This window comes from Python bivittatus, unplaced genomic scaffold (genome assembly GCF_059951505.1).
Source record: "Python bivittatus isolate LINGU-HERP-01145 unplaced genomic scaffold, Pbiv_v1 ctg000560_np1212, whole genome shotgun sequence".
NCBI classification, from domain to species: Eukaryota; Metazoa; Chordata; class Lepidosauria; order Squamata; family Pythonidae; genus Python; species Python bivittatus.
Genome location: NW_028277083.1, coordinates 9,912,899 through 9,934,944, shown reverse-complemented (window position 1 = coordinate 9,934,944; position 22,046 = coordinate 9,912,899). Strand labels below are relative to the sequence as shown.

The window sequence follows — 22,046 nt, the reverse complement described above, 5'->3', positions numbered from 1 at the left end:
TGCTTCTCCCCTCTCTCTTGGCGGACGTACGTGTGTGTGTTTCGGATGCTCTGCTGTGCTTGTGTTCAGGCATCTGCCTCGATGCTCAGTCCTGTCGTGGAAGAGGAGAAAGGGGGATAGGACGAGAGGGGTTCCTGCTTTGCGCTCATTTGGGCTGACGTGCATGCAGGCTTTGCAATTTGGGGGCATCTCGGAGGAACCCTGCTAGAGCAAAGGCAAGAGGAATTGCCATCCTCGCTTGGAGCGTTTTCTGAAATACTGTTAAAGACGTAGAACAGCACAGAGCTTTTGGGAAATCTCCCTTTTGCTCTTTACAGTCCTTTTTGGGAAGCAGCTGTGCTTTTGGGCGGGGGGGATATGCTGGGCAGTTGAGGTTGGACACTCTGCTTCAGACCTGGACGTCTTGCTCGTAGGATGGCTGAAGCGGGAGCGTGTTGCTACGGAAAATAAAATTGTTTGCAGGAAAATTGTGTGACAGATCCAACCCTCCTCTGTTCTAGGATGTTGCTTTAGGCAGCAAAAGAGCAGCTCCACGCTCTGTTTTTAATATGGCATCCACAACAGTTGGGAAAGGATACTTGGCTAATTTGCTGTTTCACGACCATGTCCTTTTTCTAATCATATTTGCATTAGGCAATTAAATATGCCCTGTCCAAGTATTTTCTTCTTCTTGGCGTCCAAATTTGCCTCTTCTGGTTAAATGTTAATAATGTGGTGCTCCTGAAAGTTCTCATGAATTTAGGATGACCGATCCACCTTCCATCCGTGCTTTTTCCTTTTATCTGTCCTACGGCAGCAGTTTATTCTCTGAGTCCCCCGATCGGCATCACCGGCCGACCAGATTTTGCCAGAGAAAATGGTCTTTCGCAGCTTGCAACCCAGTTTTTTACACCCTTCCTCCTTTTACTGGTGCAATCCCCCCTTTGAAAGGTCCATGATAAAAAGCTACTGAGCCTCCATTTTAATTAAACTCATCTCGGCTCCCCTCCACTTTCTTATGTAAATGCCCGTCTTTGTGCAAACCTTTTCTTCAGAGCAAGAACTGTGAAATGCATTCTGTCGGTGCCAAAGGTGTTTTTTTCCCCCTCTAGGCGCCACGAGGATGCCCTTAATTCATAATTTCTCTATGCCGTGTGTTGCTTTTGAGTAAACAGTATCAGACCCTGGAAGGTTGTCGCTTGTTCTTTCTAAACTCCTTGCTTTTTCTCTCTTCAACTCTCTTCAACAGCCAGCATTGGGTGAAACATCTTGAGTTAAGCAAACACGCTGGCTCTAGCCTGTAACAGGGCGCATAGGTTTACCCACGCATATGTCCACGCGCAGAAGGTTGGACTGTGTTGCTGCCATGTCGTCTTTTGGGAAGCTGACCGAATACTTCAGCCTCCGGAAGTCCAGAAATGAATTTCGATCGGATCGGAGGAGTAGCAAGAGGAGTGGCAGTTACTGCTGTAATCTCACCGAATGCAGGTAGTGGAAGAGGGGCATAAAAAAAAAAATCCTCCTTCACCTTTCCTTCACCGTGGTTTTTGGCATGTGCAGTTGGGTCTAGGTAGAAGGGATGGGTGATGGGAATGGGGTTTCTCTCACTGTGTTTAGAACGTGTAAGAATAAGAATAGCCGTACCCAAAGCATGGAGTCCCTTGGACTGCAGATTTCAGAGTATGATCTAAGGACCGAGAATTTCAGATTGCTGAAAACAGGTTTCTGGGAGACTTGAGAAACCTCTAGGTGGGTGTCTATGCTGTCATTTCATAATTATATAGCAAAGCAAATATCACTGTTTTCCGACTGTACCTACCACCGAAGGGGTAAATGCTGGGTCCAATTTCAAGACATAGGAGGAAGGGTTCTGTCTTCTTGTGAAGCTTGATGTCCTGGAATCTACAATGTCTGGCATCCCATATTGCATGGTTGTGGCTTAATACAGCTTGCAAACGGAGCGGTTTGTCATTCTGTGACCTGTGGTTTAGAGCCGAACCATAATAGCTCGTTCAACAATCCATGCGAAAGCAAACCGTATCTTAGTGTGATTGTGAACTCAAAACCAGCATCACTTCCAACCTTAGGACAACGTTCACTTCAACTTTACTCTTTCTGTGGTTGACATGAATGCAGGCTTTAACGTCTGCATTATGCGCACTCTTGTATGCTTTCAAGTAGAGTTCTAGCTGCCATTTCTCACTAGGAAGATCTGGGGTGGGCATTGGTGACATCAAGATGGCATGTTGTTTGTTCTGCCTGACTCTGTAACTGAGTTTTCCCTTTCTCCGGGGAAGAGTTGCTGTTCATCTTGAATTGGGGATAGTGATATGAATTATTTGAGCGAAGTCTATAGTTCTGCCTTTTCATCGATTGAAGTCTTCAATGCCTAGGAAGGAGAGTCTGTGTTGGAGTTGTTGAAGGCAAATAACTGGTTTGAGTACCAGATTTAATACTTGTGATAGTAACATGTGAATGTTCTTTGCCAAGTGGGTTGGGGTATTGCCCTGCAGCTCAGATGAACCACTCAAATTAGAGCTGGAGGTATCTGGGCCTTGATACTGGCTTAAGTTGGTTTTTGTTTGGTTCTGGGTTAATGTGTTGTGCGAAGTCAGCCAATTGTGGTTTATTGAATAACTTGTGATTAAAGCATGTCTTAGCACGTTGTGTGTATCAGTGTATTTCCATATTCCTTTGTAACTGAGTACACCTTAAGGATGCGAATGTTCACCTTCTTGTCTTGCTAAGTTATGAGGCTTCAGTGCCTTGACAGAATGTAAGAGATGATCACAATCCCCAATGGACAATTGATCAATGTTCTCTTTTTGAAACTATAAAAACCAGTTTGATTCTGCCCCTAGTAGTTGTTGGATTTTTCTCTCTAAGATAGAAAAATGGAAAGAGAAATCTATACTTCCCAGTGTTAGGATTTTAATTTTAGATGATGTGGTAGGTATGGCACCCACAGACTACTAAAATGGCTGGAAAGCATACTTTTTCCTTAAAAAAAAGATCAATAGCTGGTTGTAGAATCATTTTATGGTATCGTTGAAAAATGCTTTTGGGTGGCCACACTCAGCACCCTCTCAAGAAATCAGAAGAACTGTTTCTAGTTACGAAGACAGTGGCCATTGATTCATCTACTTTGGTGAAGACACAATCTATCCTAACTTCTCTGTAAAAAGCATTCTAAAGAGTTGCCATCTTAATCCTTGTAGCATTGGGAACAGACACTCCACTATTCATCCCATTAAATTTCCTCCTTTTTTCCCCTTTTACATTACTGGTTTTCTTGAATACAGAGTCCAAGGAGGAGTTCTGTTCATCGGAAAGCCTAACTCTGTGATTTTGGCAGGTCTCATTATAAAGGTATTAGGTTAAAATTACTCTTTTTATTTAGCTTTTTTACCCTTATTGGATCAACACAACAATTCCCCCCCCCTTTTTTGTCCCCAAATTAGAGATTTCTTTCTCCCCCCCCCCCTTCTCTTTTATAGCATCACATTTGGCTTGGAAGAGCCCAGATAAAAGCAGAAGAAATGTTTTCTTTTTTGTCGAACAACGACAAAATTTAAATGGGAGGAGGATGAAATGCAGAACCACTCATGGGAATTTTGGGGAATTGCTTAATGGCAAAGAGTGTCGGAAGTTTGTTTATTCGCTTGCTGCTTTCAATAGAATCCTTTGCAGTCTTTACAGATTAAACATTTCTCCCCATAAACCATGATGAAGTTATTGTATTATCTTATTTTTAAAAATAGAAACGAAGTTGCTCCTATTAGTTATCTGTGTGGCTGTTGCAAGTTAAAGGTGTGCATCACACTCTTTTGAGTTGAGATTTAATTGGCAATCCAAAAGAAATAAATCAACTCTATAAATATTGGGGTTGCTGGATTACATTTATTTATCCCTTGTAATACAAAAATACAGGTGCAAATAAGTTTAATTCTTTTCCTTTCAGAACTAAAGTCGGGTGCGCTACGTTTCTGTTCATCGATAGGCTTGAACGCAGCACTCTGTCTTTGATGTTAATGTGGTTTTTTTCTCCTGCTTTTAGTTTGTAAGATACTGTTCAACCCAGCAGCTCAGAGGAGCTGTTTTTAAATTGAAAAAGCTGATTGCCTTACTCACACCCTTGATGAACTGTCACTGTTTTTCACTCTAACATAATCCATTCTGGGAAGGGAGGGAGGGGTGCGTGGATGATTTATTTATTTTACAGCATGTAGATGCTATCCTGATCATTGGCCTCAAAGTGGCTTACGTAAATAAAATAAGCATAATAAAACTATTATTTAAAAAAGGAAGGCCTTTCTGCATAACGGTGGGCCAGTCCAGTCTCTCTCAGCCCAAACTCTCCTACATGGTGGTAGTTGTGAGGGAAAACTAGTGTAGAAGGAGCATTGTGTACATCATCTTCAGCTCCTCAGAGAAAGAAGAGAGAGAAATCCAATGGAGAGAAAGAAGGTATAGGAAAGGAAGTCCATGGTAACACGTGGCAATGGCCTTGCGTTCCAGAAGTTTAGCACAGTGCCCGTATTGCCCTGCCTGATACAATTCAAACGCTTTTAAATAATGCTCCCAAACTCAGGAGGTCACCAAAACTTACGGTCCATAAATACTCAAAGTAAGATTTGGGGTCTCACAGATTTTGGCTCTTGTTTTTGGAAGGAATGGTGTCTGTGTCTTCACTTTTGGCTGGGCAGAGCTGTTTAATCAATTTCCTCCAGTTCACTTTTCCAATCATGTTCCTTCTATCTGGGATGACATGGTGTTAGGTTCATTGCTCTAGACCAGTGTTTCTCAACCTTGGCAACTTGAAGATGGGTGGACTTCAACTTCCAGAATTCCCCATGCTGGCTGGGGATTCTGGGAGTTGGAGTCCACCCATCTTCAAGTTGCCAGGGTTGAGAAACACTGCTGTAGAGGTCCTAGGGACAAACTGCATGGAGGATAGGGTTAAGGTTGAGGTTAGGCTCACTTGATTCACACATCATACTGGAAATTGAAGTCCACCCATCTTCAAGTTGGCAAGGTTGAGAAACACTACTCTGGACCAGCCTTTCTCAACTTTAAGGTTCCACGAGAGATTGCAATGTAAAAAAAAAAAAAAAAGTTTGTTGAACTTCACGTACTGTGCCATGCTAGTGCACACAGTGGTGGGAATTTTTATGGGCTACCACTCAGCTGCCAGCTCACTGCTTTGCTGTTGTTGTAAACATTGTGCAACATGGATTGTGCGGGTTAGAAGTGATTTGTATAGTGAAGTTTTTGAAGTTTTTGTGATATTTATGTAGAAGTTCCCTGAGACATAAAAATTATTTCAAGGCTTCCTCCAAGGTAAAAAAAGTTGAGAAGACTGCTCTAGACCAAAACCTGTTCTTCACCTAGGCCTTCAGATTCTTCACCAGAACTTCCCCCAATTATTCCAGCTCCAGATGTTCTGTTAATAAGCTATTCTAAAGACTTGATGACTTGAAAGGAGCTAGCAACCGAGTTGCTCTGAGCCATTACACAATTTGTTTGCTTTCGGCTGAGCAGTATGTGCAAATCAGTCCAATTGTGCCTTATCAACAGATTATGGTTAAACAGACCTATGACTTAATGAACTGTGTGAATTCAGCCAGCTTTTTTTCTTTTTTCTTTTCACATTGTTTCTGCATGTTATTTATATGGAAGCCTTATTTTTGCTTTGAGATCGTGCAGTTCAAATAAGGAACTGTCCATGTTGACCTTGGTCACTCAACTTTGATAATGTGAGCCTGGTATTTTTCTGGAAACTATGAAATATAGATCCCCCGTTGACAGCTTCCCAGACAAAACATGTTCCATTTTAGCATGGAGTGACGATGTCAAGGGAGGAAGTGACATTGCACCCTGGTTGTTTCATTGAGTTGCATAGGTTTGCATATCAAGCACCAAAGTCTATACTTTTTTGGGTGTGTCTGCTCCATGTGCCTTAGTTGTGGATCATGGAGATAGGTCGCTGAGGCATCATAGCCCATCGTGATGGAATTAGATGCTTTGGGACACCTGTTTCCAGCCTGGCTTCCAGAATTTTTTCTTTTATTAAAAGTATATTTAAAGCTTTTGATTTTTTAAAAAAAAAATCCTCAAAGAGGGGACAGTAATTTAAAAAAAAAATTCAAAGTAAAGTCAATCCATTTGAAGACTAATATTTGAGGGAATTTATGAAGGTCAACATAAAAAGATGGGCTTTGAAAAGATGCCTGAAATATGTCAGCTTTGGGGCCTGGCATTATTCCATAAGGTTGGTGTCTACCCTGGAGAACCTGAGGCAGGCAGGACAGGACTTGGAGATTGAGGAGCTTGGGAGTCTGAGGCGATGCAATTGAGGTTATTTCTTAAGGACTCATGAAGGTCAGATATTGGGGGCCTTCTCTGCCAAAGCATATGACTCACCCTTGCATACTTGGGAATGGGAAGGAAGCTTCTTGCTTGAGGCCCTTGGGGCAAATAGCAGCCAAATAGTGAGATCTGGATCAGATTCATGACAGGAATAAAGAAATACACCTCCCCTCCCCAGAACTCAAAAGCCAATCTCATGAGGGCCAGTTCTGATTTTAAAGAAACTGTTGAGTTGGTCCTCAACAGAAATCAGGTTAACATGGAACTTTTCTATGATGAGTAATAGCCTTCATTCCTTGCACATTGCAAAGAAATCCAGGGGAACAGAATTAAACTTCATTTGGTTTTTAAAAATATTTAGTCCTTAAATCAATGGGGTGGAGATAAGATACATTTTAACACGCTTGCTTTGGAGAAAGTAAGAAGTTCTTGCTTTAATAAAGGAATGTGATGTTGCCTAGATTTATGCTAAACCACAATCTTCTGTGGTTTTGTATGTTCTGTGAACCTAGACATTAAGTCTCGTAATCCATGGATTATGATTTCATGTTTTTGTAAAACCAACCAATTATGGTCTATTAAATAAGTCATTGTTTGTTTTACTTTGGTTTATCATAAGGTCATCCATTAACTTTCTTGGAAGAGATTCTCCACTGTAGGCCTTGGATTATATATTCTGAATTGCTATGTCATTATTTTCTGAACTATAGTCACAAGACATTCTGAAGAATAGATTACAAATTCTATTAAATGAATAAGCCATGAAAGAAGAAAATGTATTTACTTAAAAAGAGGACTGTGATACCACAGTTCCAATCACAATTATTTTCCCTTTTCGGGGGCGGGGGGAGGCAATATAAAGTGCATTTGGGAATTCCCAGTGATAAAACTTGGGTATCATTCATAGACTGGCCCTGCCTCTTCTGTAGGAATTTTTCTCTGGGTAACAGTCTGACCTGCTTTAATTATAATAATTTTCACTTCTGAGTGTGTCTAAATATAAACCCTAGCTCTTAGAATGATACAGCTGGAGACAGAATCTACTATGCAAGGGTTTGTGTGAAAATACTTTGGAGAACAGAAATTAAAATTGGGTAATTTGCAGAAATTGGCAAGTGACCGTATCTATTTAGTTTTGTATTAAACCAGTGAAGATTAACTTGAGTGTTTTCCTTCTTGCTCTGTGTAAATCTTGTAAAATTGCCTATGGCAAAATGCTTAATTACCTTGAATTGAACTTATCCTCATTTCTATGCTGGTTATGCATTTTATTACATCATAATGTCATTTGGAGGTAAGAGGAGGAAAAGTTTCACAGGGTGTAGGTTCCTTAGGTTTAGAAAAAGCAGCAAAACCAAATTGCTACATGGGGACGTACAGTATTAACCTTTGGTCAAAACCATATTGTTGAAATCCACTTGAGTTTTTCCTTCCATGAAGAATTCTCATGGGTGGTTGCTGATTTTAGGAAGTAGCCAAGCAGAATTCTGAAGGTCCGTAGTTTCCTGTTCATAATCATACATGCTGGTTTGTCTTGTGCTTGGGGGAACAACTACAACAAACTTTGAGCCCAAGTTCTGGTTTCTTGCTCCCACACATGCCAGGAACTGTAAGGAGGCTTCAGAATTTGGTCTTCTTTTGAGAGGTGTCTTTGATGAATCCAGTTTCCTCTTGATGAATTCTTGGTTTTTTTTTTTAACCTTCTAAGAAACCTGAGGGTAATGTGTTAAAAGAATAAAAATAAAAACCGGTTTTGGAGAAGCAAATAAGAATGACTAGGCACCATTAGTATACTTGAGAATGAAAAACCAGGTGAATTGGGAACTCTGGCTTATGCTGTACAGTTAGAACAACATAGAATATGTTATAGAATATAAGTAAACTTGTATTCAGAACGTTTCAGGACTTCTGTGTGTGATTTATTGATTGAGTCTATGCCATCAAGTCAATGTTGATTCTTAGCAACTGCATAGATAGATTTTCTCCCCAATAAAACTACATAGATAGATTTTCTCCTCAACAAAACTACATAGATTGATTTTCTCCCCAACGGTCTTATCTCTAACCTAGTCCTTTAGATCTTCCAATAGTGCACTCATAGCCACTGTAATTAAGTCTGTCCACCTTGCTGCTGGTCATCCTCTTCTCTTCCCTTCCACTTTTCCCAGAATCAGAGCCTTCCCCAGAGAGCCAGGTCTTCTCATAACATGTCCAAAGTATGATAATTTGAGCCTGGCCATTTGTGCCTCAAATGAGAACTCTGGATTGATTTATTTGATGATCCATTTGTTTTCTTGGCTGTCCATGGTCTTCTCAGGCATTGTTTCCAACACCAAATTTCAAAAGTGACCTGAAGCCAAAGCAATGTATTGAGGAATATACCCTGGCGGTCATAGGCCACCAGGAACTGCATGCAGACAAGTGTGTGTGGGTCAGTGGAGTACAGATGGAAGGCTATAGAGAGAACATGCAGAGGTCAATTAAGGAAAATCTCCACATTCAGCCCACAAACAGTACTGTAAGAAAACAGAAGCTTTCTACACCTCTTCAATCAGCCTCCAGCAGGTTAATTTCACTGGTTTATAACTTAAGCAGTGAAATTGTTCTTAAAGCTGCAATATGGGAACATATTTTGATTGAGCACAAGGTCATGGATGCTGCTTTTCTGTTGGATATTCAAATGGAAACTATCAGGAGCAAGTTGTGAATGTAATTTGTTACTCAGCATCAACTAGAACTTTCCTAGTAATGCATTATTGTCCTTTTAGGCAGTTGGAATGGAGAACTATACAGGTCTTAAGGGAAATTAAACACATTCCGTGGCTGGAGAAAAGTTAGGGCTTCTTCTAGGGGGGGGGAAAACCTTTGATGTGATTACTCGAAAGACTTTTTGGTGTTCAACCCACCCACTGCTTCCTAGCTGAGTCATTGCTGGGTGGGTGGAACTTGCTGTCATTCTGTTTTGCGTGCAGGTAGAGAGAAGGAAGCAATTTTAGAATAGGGATGTAAATATTACAAATTCTATTAGAGACTGTGGCTGGGATATATTTTCTTAATGTCACAGCTTCGGGAAGAAAGGGGAAAGTATAAATGAGCTGGAGGCTTTTCCCAAGTCCCATGCTCAGTGTGAAAAGTGTTTGGTGGAAAGTTCAAAGAAAGTCCCAGATTTAATATCTGGTACACTGGAAAGGATCCTGCCTGGACCCTTCAGAGCCAACATAGACAGTGATTGCATTCCCACAACATCACTAAGTCATGTTGAGTTCAGTTTTGTGCAGCTCGGGATGTGATGTCAACCAAGGATCACCACTTATAAATCTGGATTTCTGACTTAGCATTATGGACAAACACAACATTGTAGCTTGTTCAGTGGACCATGTCAAAAGAGTGGTTCAGAGAGTATGAACCAGGTCAATCTTGAACCAAATCTGACTTGGTTTAAATCCATGTTTGACTCTTTGCTGGTGTGACTTCTAATTCTTTTTTTTTTTTTTTGAGGGGGGTGGCTATGAATTGGCCCTAAGGCCACATGGGGGGGGGGCCCTCCCAGCCAAAAGACAGAAAAAGAGAATGCGACTGACATTAAAAGTTTCACTTGCCCTAGTAACCAGACTTCATATCCTGATGCAGGATGAAAAGCCGTACAACGTACGACTGCACCGACAATGAAGCCGTTTTTAAATAAATAAAATTAAATGAAATTAAAATAAAACCTTTTTATTTTTAATCTCTCCTTTGGCAAGCAGGAAGACTTCAGAGGAATGAAACACAAAACCAGAGAGATGGTGGAAGCTGTTGAAATCTGTGGTTTTACGAGAGATGAGACTGTATGATTGAGGGCACTTATGCAATTATGCAAATGTATGCCTTCCCTGTTTGATAGTTAAATATGTCTTCACCATACTAGAACGGATGGAAATGTGAAGATTTGCTTATTAGCTGATGAGATATTAAGATTTTGAATTTGCCAGTAGCTAAACTGATAAGTAATCAGTATTTTATATATTCTTTCTTCCCCAGAAAAGAGATGAGTTTTTCATTGGCTACCCTGTCTTCCATTCTCAGTGGGGTAGGACTGCCCCAGGCAGAAATGGTGCTCAATTTGGGGGTTCTCCTGGACCCATGACTCCCTGTTTGAAGAACAAGAGGTAGCGATGGCAGGAAAGCTTTAGCACAAATCCCTCTTGTGTGGCAGTTGTTCCCTTTACTGGTTCAGGAGGCACTGCTTGTGGTCACTCATGCCTTGGCCACCTCCTGACTGGACTACTACAGTGTGCTGTACTTGGGGCTGCCCTTGAAGATTGCTCAGAAGCTGCTGCTAGTCCAGTTATGGTGCACCTCAATATGCCAACTACACTGGCTTCCTGTAACCTCCGGGTGCAATTCAAGGTGCTGGTTGTCACCTATAAAGCTCTTGGGGTCAGGTTATTTGTGGAACTCTCTCCCTCCAATTGTTTCTGCTTGTCCCAGGAGATGTGACGTTGTGGCACACTCTGGGTTCTGCCTATTAAACAGTGCTGTTTAACAGGACCCAAATGGATAACAAAATAGATGGAAGAACATGGGGAGGCTAAATGAATGTGCTAGGATTGCAAGCCTGGGCCTTCTGTATTGCAGTGCCTGCCCTCTGGAAGACCATAACTCCTGAGATTTGGGTGGTACCAACCCTGCCAGCATTTCATAAATCCTCGAAGACCTGAATGTTCCTTCAGGCATGGAGTCTGGAGGTTGGGTGAGTCCATCCCTGCGATTTGGGGTTTTCTTATGGTATGAGTGGGGTTTGTCCTTAGGCACCGCTAATTTATCATTCTTTGTTATTTCTGATTTTAGTTGGTTTTTAAACCTGGTGTTCACTGCCCAGAGTTGTAACTGTGAGATAGGCAGCTCTGTAAATGGATGTAATAGACAAATCTGTTTGCTTGGCATTAAAAAGGAAAGCACCTGGCTGTTATGAGCGACATCTTAAAAAAAGAGTGTTTAGAACCGTGTTTATAGAATGTAGGGCAGGGTTCCTCAACCTCAGCAACTTTAAGATGGGTGGACTTCAACTCCCAGAATTCCCCAGCCAGCAAGCTGGCTGGGGAATTCTAGAAGTTGAAGTCCACCCATCTTAAAGATGCTGAGGTTGAGGAACCCTAATGTAGGGCACCTATGGTCAAAGTAGTGCAGTGTTCCTCAGACTTGGCAACTTTAAGACACATGGACTTCAACTCAACACAAGTTTGAGGAACACTGAAGTAGTGTGACAATAAATGGGCAGGAATGCAGAGACTGGAATCCCAGAATATTATTTGCCCTGGAATCATCCCAACCAAATGATTCCAACGCTCCTTTGAGTTGCACAGCGGTACTTGGCAGGGCTTCCCACTTTCACCCTTGCTTTTTAATTTGATCCTTGAAGGTTTAGCTATTAATGGAAGGCAATCTTTGGATAATACGAGTATTACCTTGGCAGGATGTGAGTACAAGTTACTTTTGCACGCTGATGATATTTTGGCACTGTGGATTTTCCGATTATTAGGTCTGACAGGAGAATTGTGCTCCATGGCCCGTCTATCAGGAAGTGTATCTGGTTGGGCCCAGAAAAAGCCTTTTCTGTCATGGCACCCACTCTCTGGAACACCTTTCCTCCAGAGAATAGATTGGCTCCGGCCCTGTTGGACTTTTACAAAGCTGTTAAAGACATAGTTTTGTCCCTGGGCTTGCAGATCCAGATGTGTGGCAAAGCTTGTGCAACGCTTGCGTTGATTTGTTGTTGTTGGTTTTGTTTTTACTTTGGCTGCTGATTTTATCTACAGGTGGTCTTTAGCGACTGTTCGCAGTTACGACGGTGATGAAAAAGTAACTTTGCAACCAGTCTTCACATTTACAACTTTTGCAGGTCTGCCAATCAAAGGAAAGCTGAAGATCGTAAGCACAGTTGTGGTTTCACTTAGCGACCGCTTTGCTTAACAACTGAGTTGCTGGTCCCAATTGTGCTAGCTAAATGAGGACTACCTGTATATCTTTGGTTTTTTCTTTTTTTTATTGTTATATGCTTTTATTTCAGATGGGCCATATATATAGAATAAATATTTTATTTTGAATTGGCAGGTTGGGTGAACCTGGCCATTGTGGTTTGTTAGGATGGCTTCATGCCGGTTATGGAATGAGGCAATTGGGGATAATCAGACCTTGGATTCATGTGATGAGTGCCCCATTCAGAGTTTCTGGATGAGGACTGTCCAGTGTCTGAGTTAGCAAGGGCCCAGATCTGAAGAGTCACGATCAGTGTGATTTTTGCACTGATCTCAACTGCGTTCCCCTGATATCCACTTGGCTTCACATAAACAGCATAGCCTTTGTCCAGAAGCTGCTGTTAAATCAAGGCTTGTGTGAACTTCCCTTTAATAAGCAAAATACTGGTCTAACATGGCACTGGCTTGCAGAAGAGATAATTTAAAAAGTGTAGATTTAGAGAACTATGTCATTTTTTTTTTTTTTTAAATCTGGTTTGACTAATACAGAGCAGAAATTTTGTTTACCCCTAAACCAAACACGGGAGATGATTTCTTTCATTTAAATGAATTAGCTTCAGCTTTTAAACCGATCCAGATGTTGCTGCACCATCGTCCCCTTCCTTGACCATAGTGGCAGAGTTTTAATATAGTATCATTTGTGGGGGCTATAGATGCCCCCACCCCTGCTGTTAACAGTCAAGGTCTGATCTATTCTTTACAAAAAGAGAGATTGTGGAAATAGGTTTTTACAAAAAAAGGGGTGGAAGTTGGTGCATGGAAATAGCAGGGCAGGGGTAGCAATGTGCAAAAAATATATATATTGAGGATTGGTGAAAATGACTCAAAGAACAGAGTGTAGCTGTAAGAGACGGGAAGTAGCAGAAATAAAGAATAAGCGATTGTAACTACCTGTTCTCAAGGACGGTAGACAGGATGGAACAGGAAGTATTTTATTTTTTTGATTTGGTTAGAAAAACTAGAAGGAAAGAGAAGAAAAGGGCAACCAGCAAGGTGGATGGACTCAATGAGAGCAGCGATGGGTGCACCATTGAAAGACCTGAAGGGTCAGGTTGGGGACAGATCCACCTGGAGAAAAATCTTATCAACGTGGTCACCAAGAGTCTACACTGAACTGATGGCACAATAAAGCAAAGGTCAGAAAAATGTATTTGGTTCAGACTGGTCTTCCGTCTCCTAGCTGTTTAAAGTTTCTTGAAACCCAGAAACGGGGATTGAATGCACTACCGACAGAGCAAGTATTCATGGTTATGACAGGGAAATCTGATGGAAATATGGTTGTTCCTCGGATCTCGGGAGCCACCCGAATGATTACCAAAATAGATGGAAGGGCGTGGGGAGGCTAAATGAATGTGCTAGGTTTGTGAGCGTTGGGCTGCAGCTCCTGAAATATCTAAAAAATAAGCTTGCTTACTTTGCAGTGTAAGAAAAATAGTTAGGCTCTTCACTTTCGAGAAGCAGTGAATAAGTAGTGGAGCTAATGCATTCGGTACACTGCGGGAGGATATTGGGAATACGTTGCATTTCTTTAAAAAAAAAAAAAAAGCTGGCAAGACACATCTTCCTCTTATTTTCCATTGCTTCAGTTTAGGTTAGACCCTGGCTCTCAATATCTACCCATCCTCCCTTCCCCAGCCTTATTAATTTCCTCACCATGTCTGATTCACACAACACATGAATCCATTTCTTGAAACATGGGTTGTTGAATAAGGCACAATTAGATTACCCAACATAGAACCAAAGAGGTCACCTGCCCACTGTCAACCCTATGAGGCAGACCAGATCAGAGAACTGACTCCACAGGAAGGTTAGAACTATACTTTATTAAAATAGCTTATAACCACAGAATCTTGCAAGATTGATTGTGTGTTACCTCCCCTCCCTCTCATACCCCAGTGAATCAGGGAGGTGCTTGCCTGAATCTCTTCACAATGCTATCTTGCTTCCCAAGACTTAAGGAATATTTCAGCCCTTGTTGTTTATGTAATGGTCCTTGCCTGTTTCCCTCAAGGTCATCTCTCTGGCTCTCTACCCCAGCTTAGTGTGGTGTGTGATACCATGTAGGCAACAGTTGCTTGCATTTTGCCCAGTCTTCTTCATTTCATGGCTCTGAAATGTTGGTGGAGGCTGATAAGAACATGGCTTCCTTGCGCTTCCTAGAATTGATGATATCTCGGTTTTAATTTCTTTTAAATCCTCAAATTGTAAAGGCTAGATTTAAATATTGTCAGCCTTCCAGGTAGACCAGGCAGGAAACATGACCAGATGAGCTAATTCTACTTTATTGTAAGGCTACATTAATGGAATCTTGCAAGTCTGAATGTACAAATCTCCCGCTGTCTCTTTTCATAGCCAGATAAGTTAGGGTGGATCCTTTCTGAGTTTCTTTCTCTGCCCATTATGCAGCTGTGGGCTATGCCTCCTCTTATCTGATCATTCCCTAGGCAGCATCTCTTTCCCTCATCTCTCAAGGTCATTCCAACATACCATTACATTATTGTGCAAGAATTAGAGCCAGAAAGTAATTGAACATACCATGGATATTTTTTCTCTGTAAATAATTTTGCTAAGAAGGAAGCCCACTGCCCATTCTTGTGGATAGCAACAAGATCTCTTTGAAGTAACACCTGCCATTTCCTTTCCTGTCCATAGATCCTGATGAATTTGTTTTCCTATTCTCAACACTGGCTATGTGGAAAACACTTGCTATGTGTGTGTGTATTTGTGTTTGGTGAACCTGGATTTGATTTCTTGAAGTCTATCATTGTGAGTTTGATGAGGTTGCTATTTTGTTCGGATGTGACTTACCGGGAAAGGTTGTGGTTTCAGTAGATAAAGAATGTGAAAGCTTTGGTCTGAATCGGGCAGAACAGTGAGAGAAATTGAGAAAATGATCAGTCAACTCAGTACTTTAGAAAGCATGAAAAGTAGGGATTACCAAAGATGGTAACTGATGACTGGCAGAAGAGGAGGAGATTAAGAAACAGTAAACAATGCCCAGTTTTTGACAATCCAAAGATTAGGATTTGTTTTCCGCTAAGGGATAAAGAACAAAACATTTGTGCTTTATGACCCTTGATTCAAACAAGTTACCAGAGAATTCATGCCCTTGTGTTTGAATTTCTCTTGTGTTGCTTAACACAATGTTAATACATTCTGTAAAAGAAAACCTTACAATAAGATATGAATAAGTCTGCTCTTACTGCTGATTTTAAAAATATAAACTTGGAAACAATTAGTTGATTGAAAGCCAAAGGTTATACAGTGGATGGAAAATTGGTTATTCTCTAAGAGCTAGTGACAGGTTTGGTTGTGTGTGTGTGTGTGTGTGTGTGTGTTAGGGCAAGTAAGCACTCATTATTTATATCTTTTAAAGCAGACATTGCAGCTTTTTCTGTTGTCTCAAAACTTACAAATGAATAAAAGACATGAGTTTGTATACCAGTCTTCTGTAACAGGGTGCTCTCCAGAAGTTTGGGAGTTGCCCAGAATCCCTAGTCAGTAGTTGGGGAATTGGAGTCCAACACATCTGGGGGGAAGCAGGTAAGGGGGAACATATTTCATGATTGTAACTCTTTGGATATTAATTCTGTTTATTAGACTTGTTTGAATGACGTGTTGGGTTTTAAGGTTGTGAATCCCCTGGAGGACTCTTGTTAAGTTTAGGAATGCTAAAATGAGCTGGTGGCCATCAGCTTTTAAGTTCTCTTTTAAAATGGAATATATCTGTATTGGGATTTATTTTGCATTTGAGAGAAGTGCAGCTTGTAATTCACACCTTCCTCTCTGGTTTGTATCATTCTACGATGAGACAAGCAACTCTTTTTTGAAAGGGTTTCTATCTGTTATGCCTCAACTATGTCTTTTCCCCCTCAGTGTAAGGATGCTTGAAATCAACCAGGTTTTTTTCTTCGGTATATATTTTCATGTTTTCTTTAGCTCAAGATCATCCTTAATGTACAGTTGAGGGGAGGGATGTAGTATATCACCAGGAGAACATTAAATGGGAAGGGGGGAGTGATATTACCACCTGCAGTTATTGGGAAAAAATCTGGCACCCAACAGTTCTCTTCATCCCACCAGGTTTTTAATATCCTAAGTGCACTTATATTCTTGTTCAGCAGCAAGCACTTTAGTGAACATTACTAAATATAGTAGCCCTCCTCTCTCCAAATGACTTTGGCACTATTACTGCCTCTTAAAAGCCCTTTTTATTTACCATCGGGTTGCAAAACAGTGAAACAAGGACATGAAAGGCGAACGGGGGATGGTTGCTGTACAGAGCAAACTTCTGGACCCCCGTCGTTGTCTCAGAAGGAAATTAAAGCTTCCTGGCAGATGTGTTTACAGATGTAGTTACAGCCTTGCTGTGTTCTTAAAACATCTGCGGGAATCAATGATGGCTGGGGTCAACGAGAGAGCTGTTTGTGCAAAAGCTGCTTGAAGCTGGAACAAAAAAGTAACCTAGAAATTGTTTTGCAGTAAAATCATTAGCATCTAACTCGGTGTCCAATCGTATGCTTTGATAAGACTCTAGGGCAGTGTTTCTCAACCTTGGCAACTTGAAGATGGGTGGACAACTCCCAGAATCCCCCAGCCAGCATGGAGAATAGGACCTGGATAGCTTCAAAAGCTAATGCAGTGCATATCAGTGTTTCTCAACCGTGGCAACTTGAAGACCTGTGGACATCAACTCCCAGAATTCCCCAGCCAGCATGGCTGGCTGGGGAATTCTGGGAGTTGAAGTCCACACATCTTCAAGTTGCCAAGGTTGAGAAACACTGCTCTAGATAGTTATACTGTGAAATCTTCGGGGGTGGATGTTATTTTTCTAAAAAGCATAACGTAGCGGTAGGCTTGAAGGAGGTAGTACCTTTTTAATGTCACAAAAGTGGCAGTGAAGTGTGGCAGAGCCAGATAACTGTTAGGCAAAGCAGATGGTTAGTAGACTAACTTCAAGATCATGTGCCTGGATTCTTTTATATTACATTTATTACACGTTCAGAACCTCTTTCTCGGGGCAGGGGGGCAGCTCCAGAATTAAAGACAAAAGGTTTCTAAAGGGCCTTACGGTTTAATGAATAATTCTGGGTGCCTTTTTTAATAAATACCTATGAGCAATATGTTTGAATAGGCGTGAGCATTTATTTGATCGCGAGTGTGCGTTTGTTTGTAACCTGATCCCTTTGATGTTAGTACATGATAAAGGATTCATTGAAAGCATTCCTACTCCACTTCAGGGCTGGGGGTAACTTCCAGTAGAGTTTGCAAAGATAACCAGGAGGAAGTACGTGACTGGTTTCTTCCTTGTTAGGAATCATCAGACATACATAATGAGATCTTATTCTATGGGGTTCAAATTCTACTGGGAATTGAACTCAGGGACCATTGTACTTTAGGTGCCTATATACCAGTGTTTCTGAAACCTGGGAACCTTAAGACCTATGGACTTCAACCCCCAGAATTCTGGGAGCTGAAGTCCACAGGTCTTAAAGTTGCCAAGTTTGAGAAACACTGATATACAGTGCATTAGCTTTAGAAGTGTGATGGAGGACTGGGATGAGGAGGTTCAAGGTCATGGGGAGAAGCATCTCCTCAGCCCACAGCCTGAGCGTGTGAAAGCAAAGAGGATGAGACTGGCACAACCCTAAGGAATTCGTAGTGTTTAGTTGCAGACTTTAGGAGTTAGAGTTAGTCTGGCGAGATTCCGTCTAGCAGGTTTAAGCTAATAAAGTACTGAGCAATTCCAGAACCGTCCCGTGGAGTTTCTTGGGCTGAACCTGACAAGAAGCTATCCAGGTCATATTCTCCATGCTGGCTGGGGGATTCTGGGAGTTGAAGTCCACAGGTCTTAAAGACTCAATAGTTTTGCAGGAGGAGCTATTTAGAATCTTATCAGAATGGCATATACCAGTGTTGTCCAAACTTGGCCACTTTAAGATGAGTGGACTTCAACTCCCAGAATTCCCCAGCCAGCATGGCTGGCTGGGGAATTCTGGGAGTTGAAGTCCACCCATTTTCTAGTGGCCAAGTTTGGACAACACTGGCATATACAGTTTATCTTCCCTTAAGCTCTCAGAGAAAGGGAGAGACAGATGGATTAGGATTCTTCCTGCTCTCAAACTGACCATCTGAAAGGTGTGACCCAAAAGGTAAAGAAGAAACCTACATTTTGGAACTGGCCACTACGTTGTCCAAGGGGCAGCGGCAGTTTAGCATCCGGTGCACAGAGTAGAGTGCTGGATTCAAGGATATAAATAGGTTTTTCCAACTCTAGGATTCTGTGGGAGAAGCTGCACTACCTCTCCTTTTGGATTATCAGAAAGGTTGAGTGAAAGTAAATGGGGGTCTTGATGAACAGCACTGGAGAGATTTGTTGAGAATACCTGGGATGGCAAGAAGAGGAAAACGTGTGATACTAGCTGAAGTAAACGCACTAAGAATGGATCTAAATTCTAAATATTTTGGATACATAATGCGAAGGAAGTGTCATTGGAAAAGACCCCAATGCTTGGTAAAATGGAAGGCAGTCAAAAAAAAAAAGAGAAGCAGACCAAGTTTCTAGATGCTATCTTTGATGCCCCATCCATGAACTTACAAGAACTCAGTGACAGACCATTCTCACCAAATGGATGTTCATTGGGCCTTGAAGAGTCAGAAGACTGAACCCCTGAAACAAAATGAAAGGGATTTAAATGGAGCTGAAATGAGGCATGATAAGAGGATTATGTTCAGCTTTACGACAATGTTATGCTGTCATTTTCTTTGTAGTTCTTCTCCTGGCTTGTAATGGCTGGTTCCCAGACTGATAAAGATTCAAGAGATGATTACTCAAACAGACAGTTGCAAGATTTTGTTATCAGTATAGAGAGAGATTCCTGTCCCCCCCAGATGATAAGAAAACAGTTAGAAAGAAAATCAAGATGCTGCCATCTTAATGTATATCAGAATATATTGATTCTAAAAGGAAAATCATTCTGTTGCTGAAATTCTTTTAACTCCATTCCTTTCTTTTCAATCAATCTTGCTAAAGACAAGGATGGTTGATAAGTGTCACTTTCAGTTTAACAAGTTGAGAAGGCCTGTTTTGAGTTGGATTCCCCAGTATTTAAATAAGTGGGTTTCTTTATCATCTTTAGATTACAGTTCACTTTAGTTCTCTTTGAAGTCTTCTTCTTGTCTGTTTTATGTGGTTCTCCGTGGAAAAGCTTTACTTTTACTGATCATTCTTTCCAAGCGTGAAAAGCCCTGTTTCAAAGTTTTTGAGCTGAGAATGGAGCTGTTTTCAACTTGCCAGATTTCTCGAATGGCTGGAGTGGCATCTAAACACTTTGGATAAGGTCAGAAGAGTGGTTCGGAATTTGAAATGCTTTGCACACCACTAAATGAATGAAGAGTCTTAAGCTTTTGCTGATTACTGATGAGCTTATTAAAAATACAGCATGAAAGGAAATGCATAAGATGTGGAGTTTATAATAAACGCACGCATGAAGTATGCTCAGGACCAGAAAGATTATTTTGTGCATTCCAAGGAACATAGACATAGGAGATCAGGGAAATGGACATTAAAAAATGTCCCAATGATTCATATATACTCTGGGGGAGTCAGATTTATGAAAATCCACGTAGTCTTCCCCATGTGCTCCAAATTCAACTCTTAGCTGGGGCCTGCAGATTATGAGACATCAGATGGAAGATTTGGTAAACTAGGGCTTCAATCAATTAAGCAAGGGTTTGTTCCATTTCACTATTGTGTTCTGCTTAGATTTTGATAACTGAACTGGTGATGTTTTAATAGTGAAAAAACTGCCTGTATTATTTGAAAAGGCTCAGTATAATTATTTTAAATGAACAACTTAGCCTGCTGTTAAAACCCACGACAGGTCAAAGGCACCCTGCTTTCCAACATCTGTAAAAATGAGATTTGGGAATTGTGTTTCCTTCGTTTTTACCTTTTTTGGTAAATTCAACATGTAGGCTAGTTCTCACATTACAGTAAGACACAAAGCATGGTTCGATTTTGGCTCCGTGTGTTTCACAAACCCAGCCATTTGGGATGGTAAACCACAGTTTACAGCTTAGTAGGGTGTGTGAGCCAACCTCATGGTGGGTTATTTTATAAACATTGATTAAGCAAACCATGGCACAGAACACTGTGAACCCAGTTGTACAGTACTTGCTTTGATTCATGTCTTGCAGTTGGTGATAAACCATCCTTCCCCAATTGGAAGTTTATTAAAACATATAAAAGAGGGTTTCCATAAATTTCTTCCACTCCTTCTGTGACTTGTGAAAAATGTATTGGTATTATAAAGCAAGGGATACATGTTTTATTTAACTCTAATAGGTTGTTTGTGAACTTTTCACTGAATCCTTGAAAATGGCCTTTGGAACATGCACACCCAATTCAGGTTAGTCTGTGGAAAGGGTGGGTGATGAATATGTCTATGTGGTGGTCTTGCTGTGAAGTTCATCTTTTCAGACTTCACGGAACAGAATCAGCGTGCTTGTTGTCACGCTGATGGCTGATAAGTAGTAAGCAGGTTATTTGCATCTCCCAGTGCATTAAATTAAATAATTAGCTGAGCTCTGTAGTACTAAAAGGTCTTGTTTGCCCTCTTGCTGTCTGAAATCTCTGCCAGGATATTCATCTCTGGTGCACTAGAAATGTCAGGGTTAGAATGATAGGTATCTGTCAGTCCTTCAAGGTAGACCAGACTAGGAAACCAGAGTTATGAATGCTCATACTACTTTTATTATGAGGTTACAATAACAGGATCTTGCAAGTCTGAATTTGCTTCCCCTCCCTTTGTCTTCATAAGAACTAGGGAGGTTTATGTCTGTGACGCTTTCTCAGGTTACAGTTCTGGCCCAGACTCAGGTTTCTTTTATCTGACCATTGTCTTGATGGCTGCTCTTCCTCCTGTTCCTCAAGGTTATTCCTTCTTCCCATTACAGTACCTAGGCTAAGAGCTCAGGAAGATGAAAACCACCTTGGGGTATGGAATCAGGATGTGGACATTATACTAAGCAATGTTTTATTTAACTTCAGTGCTAAATAGCATGTTGCACCTAATGAGGGCATCCACCAAGAAGGTCTAACTTCCGATCCACCTTCCTCTCATCTTACACTGAGGTAGGATCTTTAGCAGACCCTTTTCTTTATACTGTTCAATGTAAGCATAACCTATTTCAGGTAGAGCTTTCCTGTAAATTGAATGCTCAATTTTAATGACCAAATTCGGTACCCCTAAATATATAGGAAGGGAATCTTTGCTCAATATTTGGGATTTTTGAGCTCAGATCTGATTTTTGTTGAAGATATTCAGTGCCTGTGCTGCCTTTGTAAGCTGAATGCTAAGCCAGATATGGTGTCTTCTGATCTGTTCTAATGGAGATTTCCTACCTGACTTAGGATAACCAACTTCAGAGCGACATCATACAGATTGTTCAAATCAACCCAGAGCCTTTTGAACATGATTTGATGGGTATGACAGCTTAATATACTCAAGTAGAAAATGACTTGCCAGAGTCAAGAAAGATTCAATGTGGCCCAAGGAAAGAAGAACTGTGTATTCCTGCACATTGTCACTTCATCTCAGCATCAATGCCATCCAAGGGTATTGCTGGGTGATCTCTTAGAGTCAGGCAGCTGGAATGAGACACGATGAAGAATAGAAA

General features: G+C 41.1%; 1 protein-coding gene across 5 annotated transcripts in view; it reads left to right on the top strand.

Annotated features, from left to right (window-relative positions):
- Positions 1–22,046, top strand: part of LOC103059330 (ankyrin repeat and fibronectin type-III domain-containing protein 1-like) — a 316,418-nt gene that overhangs the window by 52,086 nt on the left and 242,286 nt on the right. For 2 of the 5 annotated variants that reach the window (XM_088148164.1, XM_088148162.1), the window contains exon 1: positions 1,246–1,467. The exons of 2 other annotated variants lie outside the window; for them this stretch is intronic. In XM_088148164.1, coding sequence (XP_088004290.1) covers positions 1,310–1,467 — 158 coding nt within the window. In that variant the 5' untranslated portion in view covers positions 1,246–1,309. Of the gene's footprint in view, positions 1–1,245; positions 1,468–13,422; positions 13,502–22,046 lie in introns of those variants that run through there. One more of the 5 variants, XM_088148166.1, reaches the window with a different exon arrangement.